This window comes from Tinamus guttatus, unplaced genomic scaffold, assembly GCF_059628265.1.
Source record: "Tinamus guttatus ecotype Peru unplaced genomic scaffold, ASM5962826v1 Tinamus_guttatus_pri_ptg000602l, whole genome shotgun sequence".
Classification (NCBI taxonomy): domain Eukaryota; kingdom Metazoa; phylum Chordata; class Aves; order Tinamiformes; family Tinamidae; genus Tinamus; species Tinamus guttatus.
Window position 1 is genome coordinate 1,486,971 of NW_028289136.1, and position 20,588 is coordinate 1,507,558.

The 20,588-nt window shown below is 41.6% G+C and overlaps 1 protein-coding gene across 1 annotated transcript in view; it reads left to right on the forward strand.

Moving 5' to 3' along the window:
* Nucleotides 1-20,588, forward strand: part of ME3 (malic enzyme 3) — a 112,166-nt gene that overhangs the window by 56,475 nt on the left and 35,103 nt on the right. Inside the window, exons 2-4 of the mRNA XM_088534981.1 lie at nt 1,557-1,690; nt 2,799-2,948; nt 15,933-16,008. Coding sequence (XP_088391107.1) covers nt 1,560-1,690; nt 2,799-2,948; nt 15,933-16,008 — 357 coding nt within the window. The 5' untranslated portion in view covers nt 1,557-1,559. The remainder of the gene's footprint in view (nt 1-1,556; nt 1,691-2,798; nt 2,949-15,932; nt 16,009-20,588) is intronic.

The window sequence follows — 20,588 nt, forward strand, 5'->3', positions numbered from 1 at the left end:
TCATTAACATTTTTTCAAACATTTGTCAGTTTGCTTGAGTAAACATAGTCCAATAATTACTGAGTTTGAATATTTTACTGCCAGATATTCATCAAGACATGAATCCACTGGTTAGTTATGGGTGAAGTTTTCATTAGGACTTAAGCTTCTTAGTCACTTCTCAAAATGTTTCCTTCTATCCTGCTGTGTAATCTGGTATCAGCATAGCCGAAATCTCATTAAGGACCTTTTATAATCTGCACCCCAGCCTGCAGAATGCATTCACCACTGCTGCTCCCAGGGCTGAGTCCAAAGCAGGAGATTGTTGGTCCTCTAGAGCATCATGACACCCACAGGGACACGCTCAGGCTTGTGCTTGTGGTGGGTTAAGTTATCCTGTAAGGGCAGGAGATGCTACGCAGTTGGCATCAGAGCTTCAGCTGGAGACCTGGATCAGTATCCAGCACAAAAGGTGGATGGATGGGCAGTGAGGCTGGTGCTGAGAAAGCGTCCTGCGTGTCCAGTCTGCCTCGTGCACTATCAGTGGGCCATTAATATGCATTGAGAGAAGACCTGGAGACCTGTAAACCAGCTGAAGCTGATGAGTTTGCAAAAATCTCTATTCAGTAATTAAATCCAAACCTATTGATATGAGGTTTATAAAGGATTATGATAATTAGGCTTCAGGCTAATTAAGTAACATAATAAGAGTAAACTGAGAGAAACCTTAAAGACTGCTTATACCTAAGTCCTCTTCTACATTCTTATGTATATCTTTAGGTGTCCTCATATATATACTGATACTTCCTGTGCTCAGACCGACTTCAGAAGACAAAAGTGAGTCCCACTGGCATTGGGTTTGCTCACCCAGAAGTTGGGTGTCACTGGGAGCATCCCTGAGAGGAGTGTGTGATCCGAGCACCCTCCCGTGGACGAGGGTGGCCCCAAGGACCTTGGGGGCAGCTGGGGATGGAGCTGCAGGAATCTTTGGATGCTGATTGCTTCCCTCTCAGATAGTTTGTTCGTAGCACTGTATTCATGGATTTATCAGAATACACTTGTAATATTCATTTTTTAAGCTGGTCTGATAGAGAGAGTAACTCAGTGAGGCTGATTAGAAAGAACGGCATGTCTCCTTCAAGAGAAACAAATCTGACATGGGCAAATCTGACATCTTGGGGCTGTACCTGTGCCAAGAAATGAGGCTGTGAGTCTCAAGGGTAGGCTGTGCTCCTGCCAACTCCTGGGGCACTGCGAGAGCTGCTTTTGCCAAGTGCCAGGCTGCAAAGGGCGCTTAGAGTTACTGCAAAATGGCCAGGAGCAGTTGGCAAACACAGCAAATACAGCCACAGTATCCCCTGATTCATCCCGACCTGCCCAGTTCACTGCTGTCTACTTACACTTATATTATCACCCGCAATACATGTGCAAATGGCAGAATACTTGGTATTTGTTAGTAGGTTTTTGTGTAGTGTTAGGCAAGGCACATCTGGCTGATTCCTGGAGTGTTCTGAAGGCAGGTGCTCGGGGCAGAGCGGATCCTGCCGTTTGAACGGGCCTTCCTCTCCTCTTCCCAGGGAATGGCTTTCACGCTTCAGGAGCGGCTGCAGCTGGGAATTCACGGCCTGCTTCCTCCTTGCTTCTTGAGCCAAGACGTCCAAGTTCTCCGTGTCATGAAAAACTACGAGAACAAATCTAGTGATCTAGATAAGTATGTCAAAAAAAGCCTCATCCCCACCCTTTCCTTTCCAGTTCTTTAATGCCTCAAGGAATATCTGAGGATCCTATTTCAAGATCCAGATGTTTCCTTCAAAGTCACTTTTTCCACCTGTCAATATTCTTCAGCAACAAGGGTGTCTGTACTGGACAGTCCTCTGGCATCTCAGTTACCCAGTACCTAGTCCCAAAATACTGATGATGCTTTCCTTTTTTTTCTACTGTGTTGCTGGAGAGAACTCTTATTAGAGTGGCAATTCACTATACCCTATCTGCACATTCATCATTGCGTCTACACAGGTTTCTCGGGCAGAAAAGCATTCCTGGTTTTCATATCATGAGAATTTTATTTTTCTGGCTGCAGTCTGACCAAGAGAAGGAAAACCTTTTGTGCAAATACGACATATTTTAAATTACTAGGTGATCGTATAAAGCCAGTGATGCACATGTAAGTCTGGACAAAACTAAGAATGAAAAGTTGATTTAAAGTTTTCATTTTCTAAAATTATGTTTTTAACATTCCTCTTTCCAATATAGTATTTAACTATTTTGATGTGTTTGGTGATTAAATGAGAGCAGGGTAAAGGAGAGCACGATTTTGTAGAAATATCTTAAAGACTGCTTTAAAATTGCATATTAATATTTACATATATATATATAATATCATATATACATATATACATATATATACATATATACACATATATATACATATATATACATATATATATATAATATAATATATATATAATATGACTGTACAGATTGCTTAATAGATTTTCTGTCCTTTCCTGTACCAGATGTCTCTAAAGACCTTTCCCATTGCATATTTTTCTGATGCAAATTCAAAAACTCTAAGGATACACAATGAGTCTAATTTTCAGCCCTGCTGAGTCTTTGTAACCTGTCATTGCGGATGGTGGACCTGGACCTTCAGGTCCTCTGGGAAATCTTGTTCCCAATGTCTCATCATGTTCTAGTGCTTTGGAGCATGAGGGATTGGAAGTATCGAGTAAGTGCTGAGCAACCTGAGTACTGCTCTTAATGAAATTGTGCCAACATGTAAAAATACTGATGCGTATGTATTTTATTTTACTTTTGAGGTACATTGTCCTTATGACATTACAAGACCGGAATGAGAAGCTTTTTTACCGGGTGCTGACCTCCGACATCGAGAGGTTCATGCCCATCGTCTACACGCCGACGGTCGGGCTGGCTTGTCAGCAGTATGGTTTGGCTTTCCGGAGGCCACGGTGAGTGAAGCCAATGCTCTTGCCCCTTTGCTTAACTCGATGTGAATGCTTCTTTTGTATTGAAAGTCCATCGTTCTGTGGGTGGCCCGAAAGCATCTAAAACATGATGCTTGATCAAAAAATGGTCTATCATCGAGCAGCTTGATATGCGTCCATTTAATGATGGGCTGGGGAGCTCAGAACAACTCTGCCTTCTTCCTATAAATAGTGAACAGAGTGGTTTTGTTTTTTGAACAGTACTGTACAGTCTGTAACTCAGCTCCCAACGTCTCCTGCGCCGCTCCCCATCTGCTGTCTCCAAGTGCTCAAGTTCTTTTTGCTGTGATGGCCTTTGAGTAGTCTTTGCATTTTGGGTACACTGTGCTAATTTGAAACTTTTGTATGCATTTCCACAAGCTGCCCTGCAAAAGGTATTTGCCTTGGAGATGATGCTCTGCATCAGTGGCTGCCTCTCTGCTCGAAACACTGAGTAAATTGATACAACATCATTAAGTCCTGTGTACCATTCCGGAAAGCCCTATTGTGCATAATTCCTTTTAATGAATAATGTTTAAATAAGCTACTCATTACCATTCTGACATCACATTTTCTAGTAAAGCCCCTGAATTCCTTCATGTTGCTGAATAACTCTCCCATAGCGCTGCTCCTCAGGGCCATTTTTCTGTATCTCTCTATCCCAAATCATCGTATTCTGCTCCCAGCCACTCACATTTCTGAACTACTGCCCTGAGAAGACAGTCAATACTTGATTGTATCCCCTGAGGACACTCAGTGACTATGGGGAAAGCAGAGAAGGAGCTGCCCCCTTTGAAGGGGGAGATTGCTTTGTTCCCCTGGGTGGAGGACATGGGTTTGCTGAGTGTTGCATGTGTTGAGCAGTGAGCAGTGGCAGTGAGGAGGAGGAGGAGGATGGGTCTCCGCTCGTCCAAGTCCTACCTGGCAGCTCCTGACCCATGGCCCGTGCTCAGCCACTGTGTCTCTGCCCCGGACCTGCCTTCAGTTCGTGATAACAAGTTCAAACAATTTGGGGGAGTTTTACTTCATTTAGTTCCCAGACATGTTGTTACCTTGGGGAAAGCAGTGGTGACTTTCATGATACTGGACTCTTTCTGCAGGTGTTTCATTTGGAGAAGTCCTTGTCCTATAATTCATTTATTTCTTATTTTTGAAACCTCGACTGTGATGTTCTCATAGTTGGCAGTTTTGCTGCTCAACTTGGACTTGGAGCATTTCTACACTCCAGCCCCTGGCTTCTGCAGAAAAGGGCTAACTATCATGCCCTTAATGCACTGAATTTGCCTTGGCAGGGAGTTTGTTCCTGTGAAGATGGATAGTAAATTTTGACCTATCCTCAGATTTGATTTTAATTAAAGTTGCTTTATCAAAATAGCTTTTCTTGTTCAAAAAAATGAGGATACTATTCAAATAACTAGGTTAAATTGAGAATCTTTCAATTTGTCTGTTTTCTTTTTTTTACTTTTCAGATCTGACTCTTACTGTCTTGCAATAAATATTTTTTTCTCCTGGAGCATATTTATTTATTTCAGGAGCTGGCTTGCAAGATGCTTAGGACAGGGTAGCATACCAGTGTTTTCTGCTAAAAACACCAGGATCTTCAGATCTGAGGAGCCCTGGAATTAAGACTTAGCTTTGAAACTCTAGCTCTTGCTGTGTTTGTTATCCTAGTCTGCTCTGATAGTCAGAAAAAGGTGGTTCTAAACTTTTTATTTTTTATCCAAAGGGATTTTAAACGTAATGATGATCAGGCAAATATTTCATTGTTGTTTTAAGGAGAACGTAACACCTAAGGCTTGAAAGGATTTCCAAGCCATTCAGCCATTCAAGCCATTGCACGGCTGCAGATTTATTTATTTTTGTCAGGTCCTGCTGTCGTAACTGTGGGGCTCAAGGCCTCTTTTACCTTTCCTGGTGTGGGCAAGTTCTTAAGGGAAGACCCTGCACCTTCCATTCCATGGGGCTGGAGTCACGGACTCCTCCTGGATCAAGACTCCTGCATCCTCTCTGCTGCAGGCTCATCTGCTCCAAGTGGATCCAAGCACCTGCTGTTCTTTCCTTGGGAAAATGCTTTCAGACAGCAGTTCAAAAAACACAGGTTTTATTTATTAAGCAGTAGAAAAGAGAAAAGAAAAGTACTAGAAAACATCCAGCTCTCTGCATTTTTACCTAGGAAGCCCATAGTCTCACCCTTTTTGCTGATGTTCTAGGCAAGGCTCCTGTCTTGAGATGCCCTGTCTGGTTGCTGTCTCTGGCTGCCCTTCCCAAACACCTCTTGCCTTTCCCTGCAGAAGGAATCGCTTAAATTTTTCCAAGCAGACTTTTGTTTTTCTGGGGCCTCAGGCTTCTCGCTATGTGATGAAACCTCAGGTTTTTAGAATTGTTGGAGGAGAGGTAGAATCATCAAAATATTAAAACAATGTCTGGCACTGTCTGCCAAGAGCTCTGAAGTTTTTGCTGGAAGGTGTCTATCCTGAATCACATTTTTCCTATCTAGTTTTCCAGACAGCTTCCTGCTGTGTTACCAATATCAGTTTACTCAAAGCCATGCAATAAGCATTAAAATCCTCACACCAACGTACAGTGCATTTTTATAGTTTATTTTATATATTTTTAATAAAAATTACGAACTATTAATAACTGTAAATGCAGGATGAAGTGCAGAACTGATCTTGCTCCTCCTCAGTCTGTGTCTCCAAGTTTTGGAGTTTGCTTCTGAAACGCTGCTTGCACGTCTGTCCTCACAAGGTCATAGTTTGGTTCTGGAACGGCTGAGATGGCTCCCAGGTGTGTTTACATTTTCAAGGCCACAGCAGAGTGTTACTAGTAGTGTGCCAAGGTGACAACAATTGTACCAGATATAGGAGTAATTCCAGATGTTCTCAATCACCCAAATTTAAGAGAGATTCTTGCTGAGCTGCATAGGTTCAGATGCTACAGCTGCACGTGTGGCCTTTGAGAGGGGGCTGCAAGAGCAGCTTTGCTTTCTGTCTTCTGCCGTCCTCGCTGCTTTGCGCACAGGCAGCCTCGACGGTTATCCCAGGTCCCCAGGGCAGTGGTGCCCATTGCTGCCCATGGATGTGCCCGCCTTCCTCCCACATCCACATGGAGCTGGCACGGGCCCCAAGAGCAGCAGTCCCACCTAATTCACCCCAGGTTGTCACTCCTCCCTTCTGCCACCCTTGGGCCTGCCCCTGTGTCCATACAGTGTTCAGGGATAAGCCTGGGTCAAGCTAGGCTTTTTTAGGGCCAGGTTGGTGGTAATGCCGATATCCAGTTCACCAGCTGCAAGGAGAGCTGTGCTGGCATGGGGAAAGACACGTGCTGGAGCAGGACCGGGCTGCTCAAAACTCTGCTGCCTTTCTGTGCCTGCAAGTGTCCATGCCACTGTTATTACAGAAATGACTTGCACCATCCCTAAAGCTTTGAAATAGTGACTGAAAGTCTTTCCTGTAGCCCACAGTAGTATTATCAACTTTTTTCCTCTTTTACTTTTCCTTGCCTATTTTTTTAGTGTAATATTTATTTCAGAGTTTATAATGTAGGTCTTAATGCAGCACAGGACTGAGCACATGCAATGCAGACTGAAAGGTGTCTTTTAAACTAGAGTATCGCCTTAAATTTTGACTCTATCTTTGAAAACACAAAGTGATTCCATACCTTCTACAAAGAGAAAGTAGAGAAGGGAACTGCTTTCAGGGCACAGGACAAGGATTTTATCTCTTGCATAATTACAAGCAGTAGTTTATTATAGTGACATAATCTGACAAACTCTTGGGACGCTGGATAATTCATGAGCCTGATGAACTTTGAAGATATGAGGTAGTCAACAGCTCTGCAAAAGTTTTTGACATCTTCTGAGAGACTGCGAGTAGGACTGGAGGAGGTTGCTGTTGCCATCAGAGGAAAGCTGTGGGGATAGATTAAAAACCTCCCTTAAGCTTGTCTCCTTTGCTGGTGATATAAACATTCCTGAAGACTGGCCACAAAACAATGAGAAACATGTTGGGATGGAGCTGAACCTGGAGAACGAAAACTAACAGGATGCAGATGGTGCTGAAATTAAGTCTTTTAGAATAATGATCTTTGATGAAAAATGAGCAAGTAAAGCATCAGTCACTCCACAGAATTGTCATGTCAACAGATCTATCTCTGCAGAGTGTTGTTTTTTTTTTTTTTTTTAAATTGTGTTACGTGGTCTGACCACAGGAGAGAAAATGACCTGCCATTTCTGGGCAGTTCAAAGCCAAACCAAGTGGAAGTTAGAACTGAGGTGTAAATCCCATGGACTTGTCCCTAACCACTGACTTGTCTGTGCTCACTCTCCTATAAGACACTGAAGAGCAAAAATGAGTAAGCATGGGGAAAAATGAGTTTTGAAAAGTTTTGCTTTTCAAAAGCAAACTGACTGGTATGACGAAGTCTAAAGTCATTTTTAAGTGGCCTTTACATCTTGCAAAAACACTAGCTGTCATAACATCTCATTGCCACCAGCAAAATTCAGACTAATTCCAGAAAGAGCTGATGTTATTGTAACAGAAAATGAATGCACTAAATCATCCATGTTGAGATAACATCACCATGAGCAAACTGGTTTTATCACAGGCTGAAGGGAAGGATCTGAGGAAAATCTTGTGGGGACAGTGATTGCCCTGAGGGGTTGACAGGGGATGAAGCTGGGACAGAGTCCCAGCCATGGGGCCGGGTTATAAAGCAATATGGAGAAGGCTCTAGCTAGAGGAGGTCAGGAGGAAGCAGGTCTTACTACAGGCTGCTCAACCTGTCCAAAAACCTCTCCTGAGGGATAGCAGAGTGGTTTGGGGGTTCTCACAACTCCTTCTGCCTTTGTGCTGACCCCACTTTTTCTAGGCACAGTCCTTTCAAAGTGTTACTTCGTTCCTACTTTGCTCACCATATGCTTCAGAGGAAGAGAAATCTGAGGTACTGTGGCATGTGGGTGGTAGGATGGATATTGTTGGAATACTGGGGAGGTACAAGGGTTATTACAGTGGGCTGGGGCTGAAAAAGGACTAAAATCCATTAGAGAAATAGTCTGTGCTTCTCTCATTTTTCTTGAGCAAAATGTATGTTCAACAGCTCTTGCACTCAAAATAAGTGTCCATAGACAAGAAATAAAATCCTAGGCCCATTGAAGTTAACAGCAAAGAAGTCTCATGCTAGTTCATGTAGGTCAGACTTTTCTCTGCTGTCAGATGTGGTTTGAAATTATATCTTTTGAAATTCCCTGATTTATCAAAAGAAGCTCAAAGGAAGAGGTGGAGCTGGCCAAAAGAAAGAGGTTGACCTGGAGTAGGAAATTCAAAGGGACGTGTTCACATTTAATCTGGCATAAATCTATGCTGCTACCACAAAGAACAACCCCACCTTAAACAAAAAATGCCACAGGCAGGGAGGAGAATTACTTGAAATAATGAATAGCAGGATGCAAACTGAAGAGGAAATAACACCGGCTATCATGTAAACTTTGGACAGTCATATCCATGGGCTGTGGAACCATGTCCCATAAAATACTGGATCTTTTCTAAGAAGAGCTATCCTCTTTTTAACTCTTTACATAATGCTTACATTACAAACTAAATCATCACATTTATAATGACCTTTTATTTCATATGTTGCTGTCTCATGTTGCTGTAAAAGGGCAGCACTAGAGGTATTTAGCCTCTAAAACCAGCTAATAACGTTTTTGAAAGAGAGCAGAAATAAGTAGGTAGCATAAAGAGCCTTTTTTTACTTGACAATGACTTCCCCAACTGCTCTGTGCAAAGTGTGAGGTTCTGTGTTTTAATATTGACGTTTTTACCTGTCTGGAGCCTTGCTATGTTTTCAGAAGTGCCTTTTCACTTACATTAAAGGGAAGACTTGGTGTGTAGATATAGTCTTCAAATGTTTCGAGAACAGGGCATGTTGCACACATCTTCAGCAGGTGACTGTGAAGCCCTACCTTCAAAGTTGTCGGCATGTTCTGTACCTGCTGCGATTTGTGGCAAAGGTAGAATTGTTTAGTTGATTCCCCAAGATAGAATATGCCAGTTTAAAATAATTTATCTGACAGCAGATTGCTCTGACATAGTAAAAAAAAATTGTTTCTTTTCTGTGCCGAACTTTGTCCTAATTCTGCATTCATTCTCAGGGCTCCCTGCAGTGCGCTTTACAAGTGAAGGTGTGGGTCTTGGAGGAGTTTTCTCAACACAGGAAGGAATATAATCAGGCTAGGATTTAATTTAACTTCCTAGGGAGTCTTTATCCCGCCATGACCTCTGTACTATCAAATGAAATGAAGTACAATATGTGCTTACCAGTTAAAGCAGACAAGGGCTTTGGTCAACATCGCTGGACAGGAGCACTGATTGCTCATCTTGACACATTCCTCCTTGCAGCTCCGTAGTTTTCTAGTTTTTGAAATGCTACCAGACTTCCATGACACAGGTTGGCTCATCCTCCAGAAAGGCAAAGAAAAAGAAGTGGTGAGCTCAGTTTTCCTGTGCTTAAAGCTAATCTTGAACTGACGACTTCAAGGTGCTTGAGTATGATGGACGCAAATGCATCAGACACTGAATCTGAGAACTGCCAGCAGTCACTGGTTGGTGGCATTCCTGGGTGCTGGGTTACTGTGTCTCATTTTGAAGCCTTTCCATGTGCATCAATTTATGTATAGATATTTTTTTCGTGTTTTTCCCTACAGTCTGCGTTTTTTCTTCGTTTCTCTGTTTAGCCCTACAACATTTTGCTAGGCTGGCCTGGAAGGTATTTTTTGGCTAGCTGTCAGGCTGGGTGTCAGAGGAAGGGCTGTGTGCCCCTTGCAAAGTTGTGGGGACATAAACTTTGGTCTTCTGCCTTTATCCAAACAATGAGTTTCCAAAAAAAAAAAGATCTAGAAGCAAACATTTTGGAGAACTTGGCCTTTCTAGTAAATTTGATAGGAATCGTTTAGCAGGTGAGAGAAACAAATGATAGAATCATCTCTCCTTTCTTGGAAAAGCAGCTAAAAATAGTCCTGACGATTAGGCAGGCTAAGACACAGATCTGAAAACTTTGCTTTAGGCTCTGATCTGGACTTTCCTACTATGGCAGAGTCTGGAATATGCGGAGAATTTGGAGGGCCACAGCTCTCCGAGTTGTTCTCCGAGTCTGGAAGCCGTCGTTTCTATGCGCACTCGGATCACTCTGTTCCTGATCCTCAGCAGTTTCCTACAGCGTGGCTGCACTGAGGCCCTTAGGATCATGGAGATTTCACCATGTGGGTTTGGGCATTTCCTTTCTGTGCTGAATGTTTCATTATCATGCCTCAGAACATGTGTTTTCTGGCTTCCACATTGAATTTTGCTTTTCCTGCCTAAAAGATATGATGACAGTCTTGGGGACATTTGAGATACTAAAGCAATCATTTATCTTGCAGAGATTATTTTAAATTAAATCTCATAGTATAGTCAAATTACAGGATACTGCCTTAATAATCTCTCTATGGATTTCATTAATCAATGATTGTGTTTGGTTTCTCTTACTTTATTGTCAGTACTCAAAGAACTGTTCAGCATCCTATAGTTTACAGAGAAAATTATATAACATAACAAAAAGTTATTGACTTTTATTTTAAACAAATCTGTAAATACAGCTGATGAATCAACAAAGTGATCCTGCCCAGTGTGATGATTAGTTGTTCTGTATTTAGACAAATCAGTGCATGCTAGGACATACTTTCTCTCCAAAGGCTGTAGCCCACAGGCATTTAGAAGCTCAAGCTCCTAAAAGAGATAAGCAATTTTCAAAGCTTGTTTTGTTATTTCAAAGCCTCTTACTCTCTTCTGGCAGAGATCAGAACCCAAAAAATCAACAACAGGGGTGCAGCTGGTGGAAATGCCTCTCGAGGCTCTTGTTGCTCAACCTGTCATATTTGTGGATGCATCTTGAGAATAAAAATAAATAAAAACCAAATGTGAGACTGTGATTTTTTGTGTTCTTCCTGCTAGATACCAAAGCCTGAGCAAATCTGACCATTACAATATATGCAAATATCAGATAATGCCATACAAATAACCTCCTTCCCTCGCTGAACAAATATCTTTGTCTTCCCGAGAATAGGCTTCTTGGAGGAGTGAGGGAGAGAAAAAAAGGTGAAACTGGGTCGAGCTAATGTTTGTTGCACTTTTCACCACAAAGTCCTGTTAACTTAGGATATTTTGAGATCCCTCTAGCAGTTCCTTTTTTTCCTCTACCAGTAGTAGAGGAAAGTAGTACCAGTTGGTTATGGTTCTATCTGATCCATTGAGGGCAACTCCTGTGAAGGAAGGATTAGGGTCCTTTTCCTTCATGCCAGTGTACAGATCACTGGACCAGCACTACCATCTTTTCCACTCTTCTGTGGCCATCAGCCAGCCTGGTGAGGCTGGTGAATTCACTTGCTGCCTGTCATTTGCACCTGGGCAGTGTGAAGGGGCCATTAAGTGCCTGGATGCAACCAGGCAACTGAAGTTTGTGGTTTGCTACCCCAAACCACAGCACAAGGCAAGACTAAGAACACAGCAGTGTGGTCAGGAATATTTCCTCGGAGCCTGATAAAGCAAACACAGAGACTCAGGCATTGCTTGCATTGGGTTGTTGTTAGGTTACGTGCCAGAGGAAACAGCAGGCTGGAAAAGCGAGTAGCAGCCAGCAGGGTTGCAAACACAGCCACAGAAGCTCTGGTTATTGGGACACCAAGGAAAAGCTGTTAGGGAGAGAGAGAGACTTTTGGGTAGGAAAGAAGTGACAAGAAATTTGGAGCTATAAGGACTAAGGTTGCATAATCTTTCCTTGTTCTTCTGGGTTTTTAGGGAAATTGGGTTTTCAACATTCTCAGTAAATAAACACAATCTGTCTCCATCATGTATTGGATCTTCTAAATGGAAATAGCTCACAAGGCAGAGCTGCTAAACAGGGGGATCAGAAGACTTTCTCTTTTAGGAGAAGCAGCCTCTCACTGATTGAAAGCATACAAGAATAATTTTGTTTCCTAAGAACTGAGACGTATTAAAACTTACTCCTTACCAAATGTCTGCAAGAAATGAACATTACTCCTAAAAGTAATTATCATCTTTTGTCATTTCATCCTCTGCATATCTCCTCCTCAGTCTCCCTTCTCTCTTAATTCTTTCTAATCTGAGCATTGCAATTCTGGGATTGTCTTCATTTTGGGTCTTTTATAATGCCATCAGCATGGCCAAGATCTAATGGGTGCTGAGCACAAGCACAGGATTTTTCCAGTGTCTCACATGATAAGCTGTATAGCTTGGTGACTTATTCCTGGAACATTTCCATGAGTTCATCTGGAACAAAACCAGAAGGAGAAAGAAAATGGCCCTGGGTTAAGGATGGGAAATGGTCCCATGGGGTGTAGGTGAACATACCCAACCCCTTTGGCAGATTCTGCAGTCATGATCTGCAACCTGCCAAATCCTGCAGTCAGTTTCAAACAGACTGACCGAGTTGCTGAAATCCACACACAAATACTGGGCAAGTAACGGCCTAAGAAGCCACAATACTCCTTGAAATTCCCTGGATTCTTATAGACCTGCTAGCCGGCATATTAAAATCTAGTCTATCTTCCACCATAACGAGGGAGGTCTGTAGTGAAGCAGTGATTTTAAAGGAATGGAACCAGCCAAAGCTCTGAAAGCCCTGATGAATGCAGGTCGGAGCACTCCCCGCTCCAAGTTACCCCTGCAAAGGTAACTGCTCTCTCGAGTTTCTCTTTAGCCTGAAGTGGTGGCACAGTTTGCACATCTTGGCTTGACATTGGTAGGATAGTTAATTTTTACTAAGCTTTATTTCTTGTATTTTTACCGTTTGCTTGTGTGTTTGGCACAGCTAACTGTGAAAATAGCTTCTTCTCTGTGGGGAGTAAAGATATGCAATGGCCAAAACAGTGTTGACCTTCCAAAGCCAATAGTGTGTTACACTAGCCCTATTAGTGTGTTACAAGTTCCTCTAAATTAAGGTATCTCCTTTTGTCTGGAGTGAAGTAGGGAGTCATTTTTCATCCAAATTCCTCCATCCTCTGGCAGCAGAGATAAGGTGCTAGGACTGGGGACCTTGTCCATGGCATGGCCATGTTGGAGAGCAAATGTGTGTCCATAGCCATTTTCTTTTCAGAAAAGATCTGCAGAAGTTACCTTATTCAGTGGCAATAATAACATTAAAATAATATTAAATTCATGTCAAATAAAAGTAATGTTAAAGGGACCACAGATTCTGTCTGGAGTATCCCTTTTTTCTTGTTTAGCAGCTGCCAACTTAGATTTGTCTATTTTAAGTCAAGCCAGTGCACTCTCAGGCAAAACATATTATGGTGGCAGTAGGAAGTGTCCTTCTCCTAGGCAGTGTAATGAGAGCTGTCATCAGATTTTGGAGGACCAGACTGCAGTGGCTTTTCTCACAGATCTGTGGCAGGGGTAGGAAGGCAGCCTGCAGCTGTCCTGGGACAGCCCTCAGAGCCAGGGGCTCTTTTGAAGCACTGGGTATTTGCCCTTTCTGCTTTGTCTGAAATATGTGGATAGTTATCAAGGAGCAGGACAGGTGATGGTTAGAGAGCTGGGTTTCAGTTTCTGCTGGGATATCTTTTAGATATTTTGTGCTTTTAATCCCTGATTATTGAGTTCTTGCTGAGTGCAGAAGGCAGCAGTACAGTACCTGCTTTTTATGGAGATTAGCGCCTGTGAATAAGGCCTCTGAGTTAGCCCATATGTATATGACTAACTTGTTGGTTAATAGGCAGTTTTAAAGAAGTGTGCTGAATTAATGGACCAGTACGTTCGTTTTCTTGCAATTCTGATCTTTCTCTGTGTTACAGTAATTAGTATAGAAATCATCACTCTTTTATTTTTCTTGTATTCAGAATGGAGCTTTTTCATCAAGATCCTACAGATGACTGTGGGAAGATATTTGCCCTCCTGCAAGAGTCATATGAGGGAAGCCCTCACTAAAAAGAAGCCAGATTATGTTTGCTTATTCGTTACTAGTATGAACTTAAAATGTTTTCTGTCTGTTTTCAGACATCTCTAAAAATGAGGTTTTTTCCTAGCTAGAGTTTCATATTTGAACCCTAGACCACGACCTGATCTGAACTTACTGGGCCTGAGCAACAGCAGGGACAAGCTTCAAACATGCATTTCTCTGGTGTTCCAGCTGCTTTCCAACACAATAGTTGTCACTGACATAAAACTCCTGCATTTCTGATCAGACAACAGGGCAAGCAGAATGGGAGCCTTGGCCTCCTTGGGGTCATCAAGTTAGAGCCCTTGGTTTGTGCTGAGCAAAGGAGACTATGAACAACATAAAAAGTTTACCATGAGACATATGGAGAGACTGCTGCTTCAAGGGTCATGCCTACCAAAATGGGGCTTATAATGCCTAAACACTTGAGCAGAGATTAGTCAATATGAATAATATTATCCTGGAATTGGAAGTGTGCTATGGTATACTGCAGTAAGGATACTATTTTTTAATGTAACAGCAAAGAGGAGAAAAATAAGCTGCTGGTCTAAAATACATTCCAAGTTTTCAAGGGTCTTCCAGGCCCTAATTTTATTGAAAAGGCGACATTTTCTTTAAACAGCGATAATCTTTGTTTTGAGAAGATTTTAGCCTTAATGCGGTCAGGTATACCATCATTATTGCACATACCTCCTGCTGAAGTTTCAACCTTTCCCTTCTGTTTCACTTCTCGTATTTTTGGGTGTTTTTCATTAAGGAAATGCAGGTATCAAAATCTGGGGTCAGACAGTCATGTAAAAAAAGGCGTTATAACGTCAAGTTTGTTCTGGTCAAGGTAAATGCCATGGCAAGTATTGATCCAAATGCTCATATTGCAAGAGGTACATATGGGGAATGCTTTGCACTAGTCAGCACTGATTTTAATGCCAAGTGAGGTATGGTATAGAATTACTGAATGAGATTACGTATGTATATCAACAACCCCTGTGGTGGACAGCCAGTGTCTCCATATCTTACATCCTTGTAAGGGTATCTACAGAAGTAATCTGAAGGCCACAGCTACTTGCAAGCCCAGGAAAGATAATCAGAGTGAGATAAGCTTCCCCTGAAGTGTTTATAGTCCCTGGAGACCAGGAGAAAGAGGAGAGACAGTTTTAAGGATCTAAACTGTCTTCTCCAAGATCCCTGGCATAACATGGCAAAGGCTTGATAAGTGCCTAACTCTCCTCGGTTCCAGAGTGCTGTCCCGCTCATGAGACTACTACACTTCATCAGGAACCTGTTCAGGTTGAATCTAACTTTAGTTCTGTACAGTATAGTTGTTAATGACAAAATAAGTTATCTAGAATCCCTATATAATCTGTTGAAACAGGGGTTTCTGGAACATGATTCAGCTCATTCTGGGTAGACCTCTAAAACAGGTCAGATGATCAGAGTCTGGAAGGGCTCAGAAATGTTGGAAGTTCTTTTGACTAGAGAGGGTAGACTAGCTCTGAAGTAGCCATCCCCATGGTTAACATCCTTACCTGGATGAGAAGAATCAAACTTTCATTGCTTGAACAGCCAGCAATAAGTTGTGCTTTTTTTGTTGTTTGCTTGTTGTTGTTGTTGTTGTGTTTGTGAAAAAGTTTAAAAGAATGCTTTAAGCAAAATCATCGGCCTCCTCTATATTTAGAAGAGTTATTTTAATCAAAAGAAAAATCTTTTGCGAAAGTCTGAGCTTGCTTCCCAAAATAAAGAAGTTTCTTGCTTGTGGAATGTGCAATACCTGACGGTGAAAAAAGTTACCATTATGGATCTTGAGCCTTGGTGTTCTGAAGTGAAAACCGAACTTGGTATTAGCTATCTCCAGAGGTTCTTATTTAAGTGCCAGTGAATAATCTGTGTTTGTGCTCAGTAGCTTATTTCCCTGCATTTTCAAGTTTTTATTTTATCTTAGAGTTATTGATTTTATTACAAAGTTTCTTTTTTCTTTCCTAGGGGATTGTTTATCACCATTCATGACAAAGGACATATTGGAACAGTGCTAAACTCTTGGCCTGAAGAAAATATTAAGGTATGTGTCATGTCTATAGGGAGTTGGGTGTAAAAATGGGTTGCTGAGTGGAACGGTGTGATGTTATTACAGAATTACTAGTTAAAAGGACAAGATAAGAAATACTCCTTCCCTCAAAGAGTTTCCAGGCCAGCAATTGAACTTCAGAGATTCTGACATGTATGAGCTCAGAGATGTTTTTTATCAAAGGTAGCAGGACCTTAATCAATAAAAAGAGTATGCATTGTAATAAATTTTTGCAGGATAGGGTTCTGGCCAAGACCGAAGATAGGGATATTAAAGAATTTTGCGGCTAACTTGAGACTCTTTTAGATACACCAAGGAGTATAGCTAACTTGGTGCTTGTAGGACTTATTTCCAAAGTGATGAGTCATGCAGCCTCCAGACTGCCAACTTTCCAGATGGTTTTTGATATCCAGCAGCCCAAAAAGCTATTTATACCGCACCCAAAACGCGATCTTTTGAAGTGTTCTTCACTAGAGCTTAGGGGAAGGCAAGTCCCTGGCATGAAATAAAGTCAACACTAAAGACAGGTCATGCCAACCACTTCCTTCATCAGTTTGAAATTAAGGGTGTCTGGGAATTTCCCTGGCTGTGGACGGAACATCAATCTCATATCACTCAGCTGTTGCTCCCAGGAATGAAGCTGAGAACACTTTTTCCATTTCTAAGAAAAATAAACAATATTTAGCATGTTTCCAGAAGGAATAATCATATTCCTGTGACTTTGCCTTGGAACCAGGGAGAACAAATGCAGGCTAGATATTTTGTCCTTGCTCTGTCCAGAGATCTCAGTATTTCCTGTACTTTCTGACTCAGGATTGTTAGCAAAACTCCTTATGGCTGAGAGAGATGTTTTTGCTGTTGGGAACGTGGCACAGAAAGGTTAAACGCTGTTGTTAAGACACCCCAAACAGACCATAAGAAGTGCAGTGATCCGTGCAAGAGACACAGGCTATCTACTTTCCCAGTCTGCCAGACTACAGAGGCCTCTAATTTCATCAGTATTTCTGTTTTGGACTGCAGATTTCAAAGAAATTCCATCTTTCAAAATTCCCTATATGGAATTCAGAATTCCCTATATGATTGCACACAGAATTTGCCATGCCTGAACTGGTAGGTGCTTCAGCACTGTTGTGATTTTGAGATAAGTAGGGAGGTGCCCAAACTGCACGTAAGTCCCTGGAGCAACTTAGGTTTTTTTAGGCAGGCTCAGAACACATTGACAGCAGTAAGTCCCGTTAAAGACAGTGAAGAAATAGGTGGAGATGCTGCCCCACGTTTTGCTTTGTGGCTCCTTAGAGCTTTATGGCAACATTTGCCGTGGAAATGAGAAACCTGGGTCATTGCCTTGGGTCTTCTGCCTGAAAGGGCTGGGCGAGTGCTGTGCTGAGTTAGCAAAGCTCTGTGATGGCTCTGAAAGTCGCAACACCAGAAGTAGAAAAGGCAAGGAGGAGAAGGCCATCCCTGAGCACATGCATGTGGCAGCCTGTTTCTGTCTGCCTCTTCCAGATTGCTACCACCTCAAGCTGACAAGAGCCTAGAAAACCCTATCTCCTGTTCATAGACAAATGTGTCACTCTCAAGCTATGCAACTGGCCTGCTTGCCCTCCCTCCCTCAACATGATACTTATCCTGAGAATTCAGAATCTCACTCGGTATTTAGAATCACAAGCAGATGGAAATGTTCAGATTTGTCCCTGAGGATACTGTTTTCTGTTGATGGGCTCAAGGCAGAGCATCAGTCCTTCCTAGAAAGTTTAAGCTTATGTGATCAATATAGAGAGGTGGAAGTCATAACAAGGCACTTACCTCATTGCCCAAGGAGCTTGGAGATGAGCATATTGCTCCACATTATTCTGCTGGCTCCTCCTTAGGCACTGCAGTAGTGAGCTACTCAGAGCACTTGACCAAATGGAGCCCAAGGTCAAGATTCATCTCAGCTAGTGCTAGCTGTCTATAGACTCAACGCTCAACCTCATCTTGTTAATACTACCCCACTGATCAATGAAAAGGAAGATGAGCATCTTCCACATCTTTCATCCCTTACCAAAACAAGTGGTGGTTGGAGAAGACACTCTGTGGAGATGTCTGTTCCTCCCCATCAGCTATCAAAGAAGCTTAGAAATAGGCTAGATGTTTGGTTTAAACTGCACACCCAACTTCTGTTGGGTGGTGATGATTAAAAATATTATTTTCATGTGGTTGTCAGTCAAGTACGCACTGAAACTTTACTTTTGATTTTTTTAATGCAAAGAGCTATAAACAAGTATGAATCTAACCTCCTGTCTTCAAAATACACAGCAGAAAATGTTTTTTTCATAAATTTTCTGCTTTCCTGTATCTTTCAAGTGTTCTGTACCTTGGAAGTCTTTGATACCTTTACACTACAACACTTCTAAGACTTCTAAGACCTTTCTTCAAATGGTACTCTCTCTGATGTGCTTACAAGTGCTATCAAGAAATTTTCAGGCTGTATTTAAATATTTTTCAAAATATATTCTTTATATAGTTATATAGATTTTTATATATTATTGTTTATATATCTTATTCTTTATATAGTTTATATAGTTATATAATACAGAATTTTGACTTTTTTCTCATCAGTTTCAGGATAAAACAGTCTTAGTGTATGCACGCACTCTTTCCCATATTCCAATTACCACCTTCCAGTCCCAAATGCATCCTCTGGGTGTGGAAAACAAGTGAGTGCACACCCAGAAACAGATGGAGCCCACCCAAAAAAGAGACTTTCCCATCAGTGGCTAACACTTCTCATTGACTCAGAAGGAAAAAAAATATGAAAATGTCCCAAAATGGAAAAGAAAAAGAGTTTTACTGTCGTGGTTATGAATCTCCCTCAGAAGGACATGTTCACGATCTAGCTGAGTAATAGGTGTATAGTTTTAATAGGGTTAAATTAGTTTAAATGGATTTATCATGGAAAATTCACTTTAGGGGAATTCTAACTCCTAGTGATAAGAAACTGTCAACAACAAAACAGCAGATATTATAAATACAGCAGGACAGTTTGAAAATCATCCCTGTTGCATATAGATTGTCACTATTATTTTGTGCATTACAACCCTGGAATATGTCATGCGCATACCATCCTAAAACTACCAGACGTTTTGGTTGGTTGGTTGTTTTTTGTTTTGTTTTGCTTTTTGCTAAAAGGCAAAGCAAAGGTGAAAGGCAAAATAGATATGTATGTGCCCTGTGTATCATTTTTTTCTCCTCAGGCTTAATCCAGAACTGTGTAATGTAGCATAATGTAGTTCTTTTGTCCTGCTACAAACTATAGGTTAAGGCAGAAAGTATACTTGGGAGATGTATATAGTTTATGCTAAATAAAAACATCTGACTGTTTATCATGAAGCTGTATTGCAAAAGTTTAAGTCCTTTCACAGTTTTTCCCTTTAATCATCTGAAATAGGCAGGAAAGGACACTGAGATAGGAAAATGAAGAAAGGGGTTTATTGCATTCCTGAACAAAGAAACGCTTCTCCATCCTAGCAATAAAGAACATATTTTTGTTATTCCCCACAAAAAGAAAGTACAGCTGCTGAAATGTACTGGGGAGCTTCTGATCCCTCATTCTCTTTATTCCTTGCTGAAGCACATGCGTGTGCGTGTCCGAATTTTGGCTTTAACTTTGCGGATCAGCAGAGAAACAACTTCTCCACAGTCTTCTCCTTTGAAATCCAAGCTAGACTGTGCCTTTGAGTCACCCGCGGTCCAGTGACCCATTTGATGTGAGCGCTCTGTTCTCTGAAGTGCTGTGACAGCATTGAAAGCTGAGGTTTGTTATTGTATTTACAGCTTTCCTCCCACAGTGGGAATGGACTCCAACATCTTCCTGTTCTTACTGGGTTTCAGAGCTGCCCACAAGAGAGCCTGACCCTGGGGACAAAACTGTCATATATAGTAGTTAACCTAAAAAAATGTGAACCTTAGTCAGAGCTTCTTGTTCCTTTGCCTCCTAAAGTCTGGATGATGTAGAGTGTGAATTGCATAGCTCAGCTTTGGACTTCTAAGTTGGACAGTGTTGATCAGGCTTTTATTTCTTTTCTTGTCACAAGGAAAAGACACAGTAAAGAGAAATGCAGGCGTTTATAGGACAGAGATCTGAGTGAGGTAACTCATCGCAGTATTGCTGAAATGCAGAAGGCCAAGTGCACAAAGAGTTAAATGGTAGTGGTTTAAATCCCAGTTAGATGAGGAAAAAAAAAATTTAATATTAAATACATAGTGTAAGAGACTTCTCCAGTAACTGGAGATGTCTTTAGCCCCTTTATGTGAACAGTGTTCTCTCAGCCCTGTTTGTAGTCAATAGAGTGAAACAGATATTTCTGAGGAAGGGTGAATCTGCTCTGGTTTATGAGTCAGCACAGAGATGAGTGGAGTTATGCCTTAATAATTTCTTCTTCTCTGTACTGACTATAAAAGGAGCACAGGATAAAACACACTTGCAGTGTAAATGACTGTGTTTGCTGAGCCTTGACTAAGGGCTTTAAATGAACTTGCATAGATGAGAGTGCAAGGACTGACATCCCAGTGTTTATTCCTTCAGTGGGTTT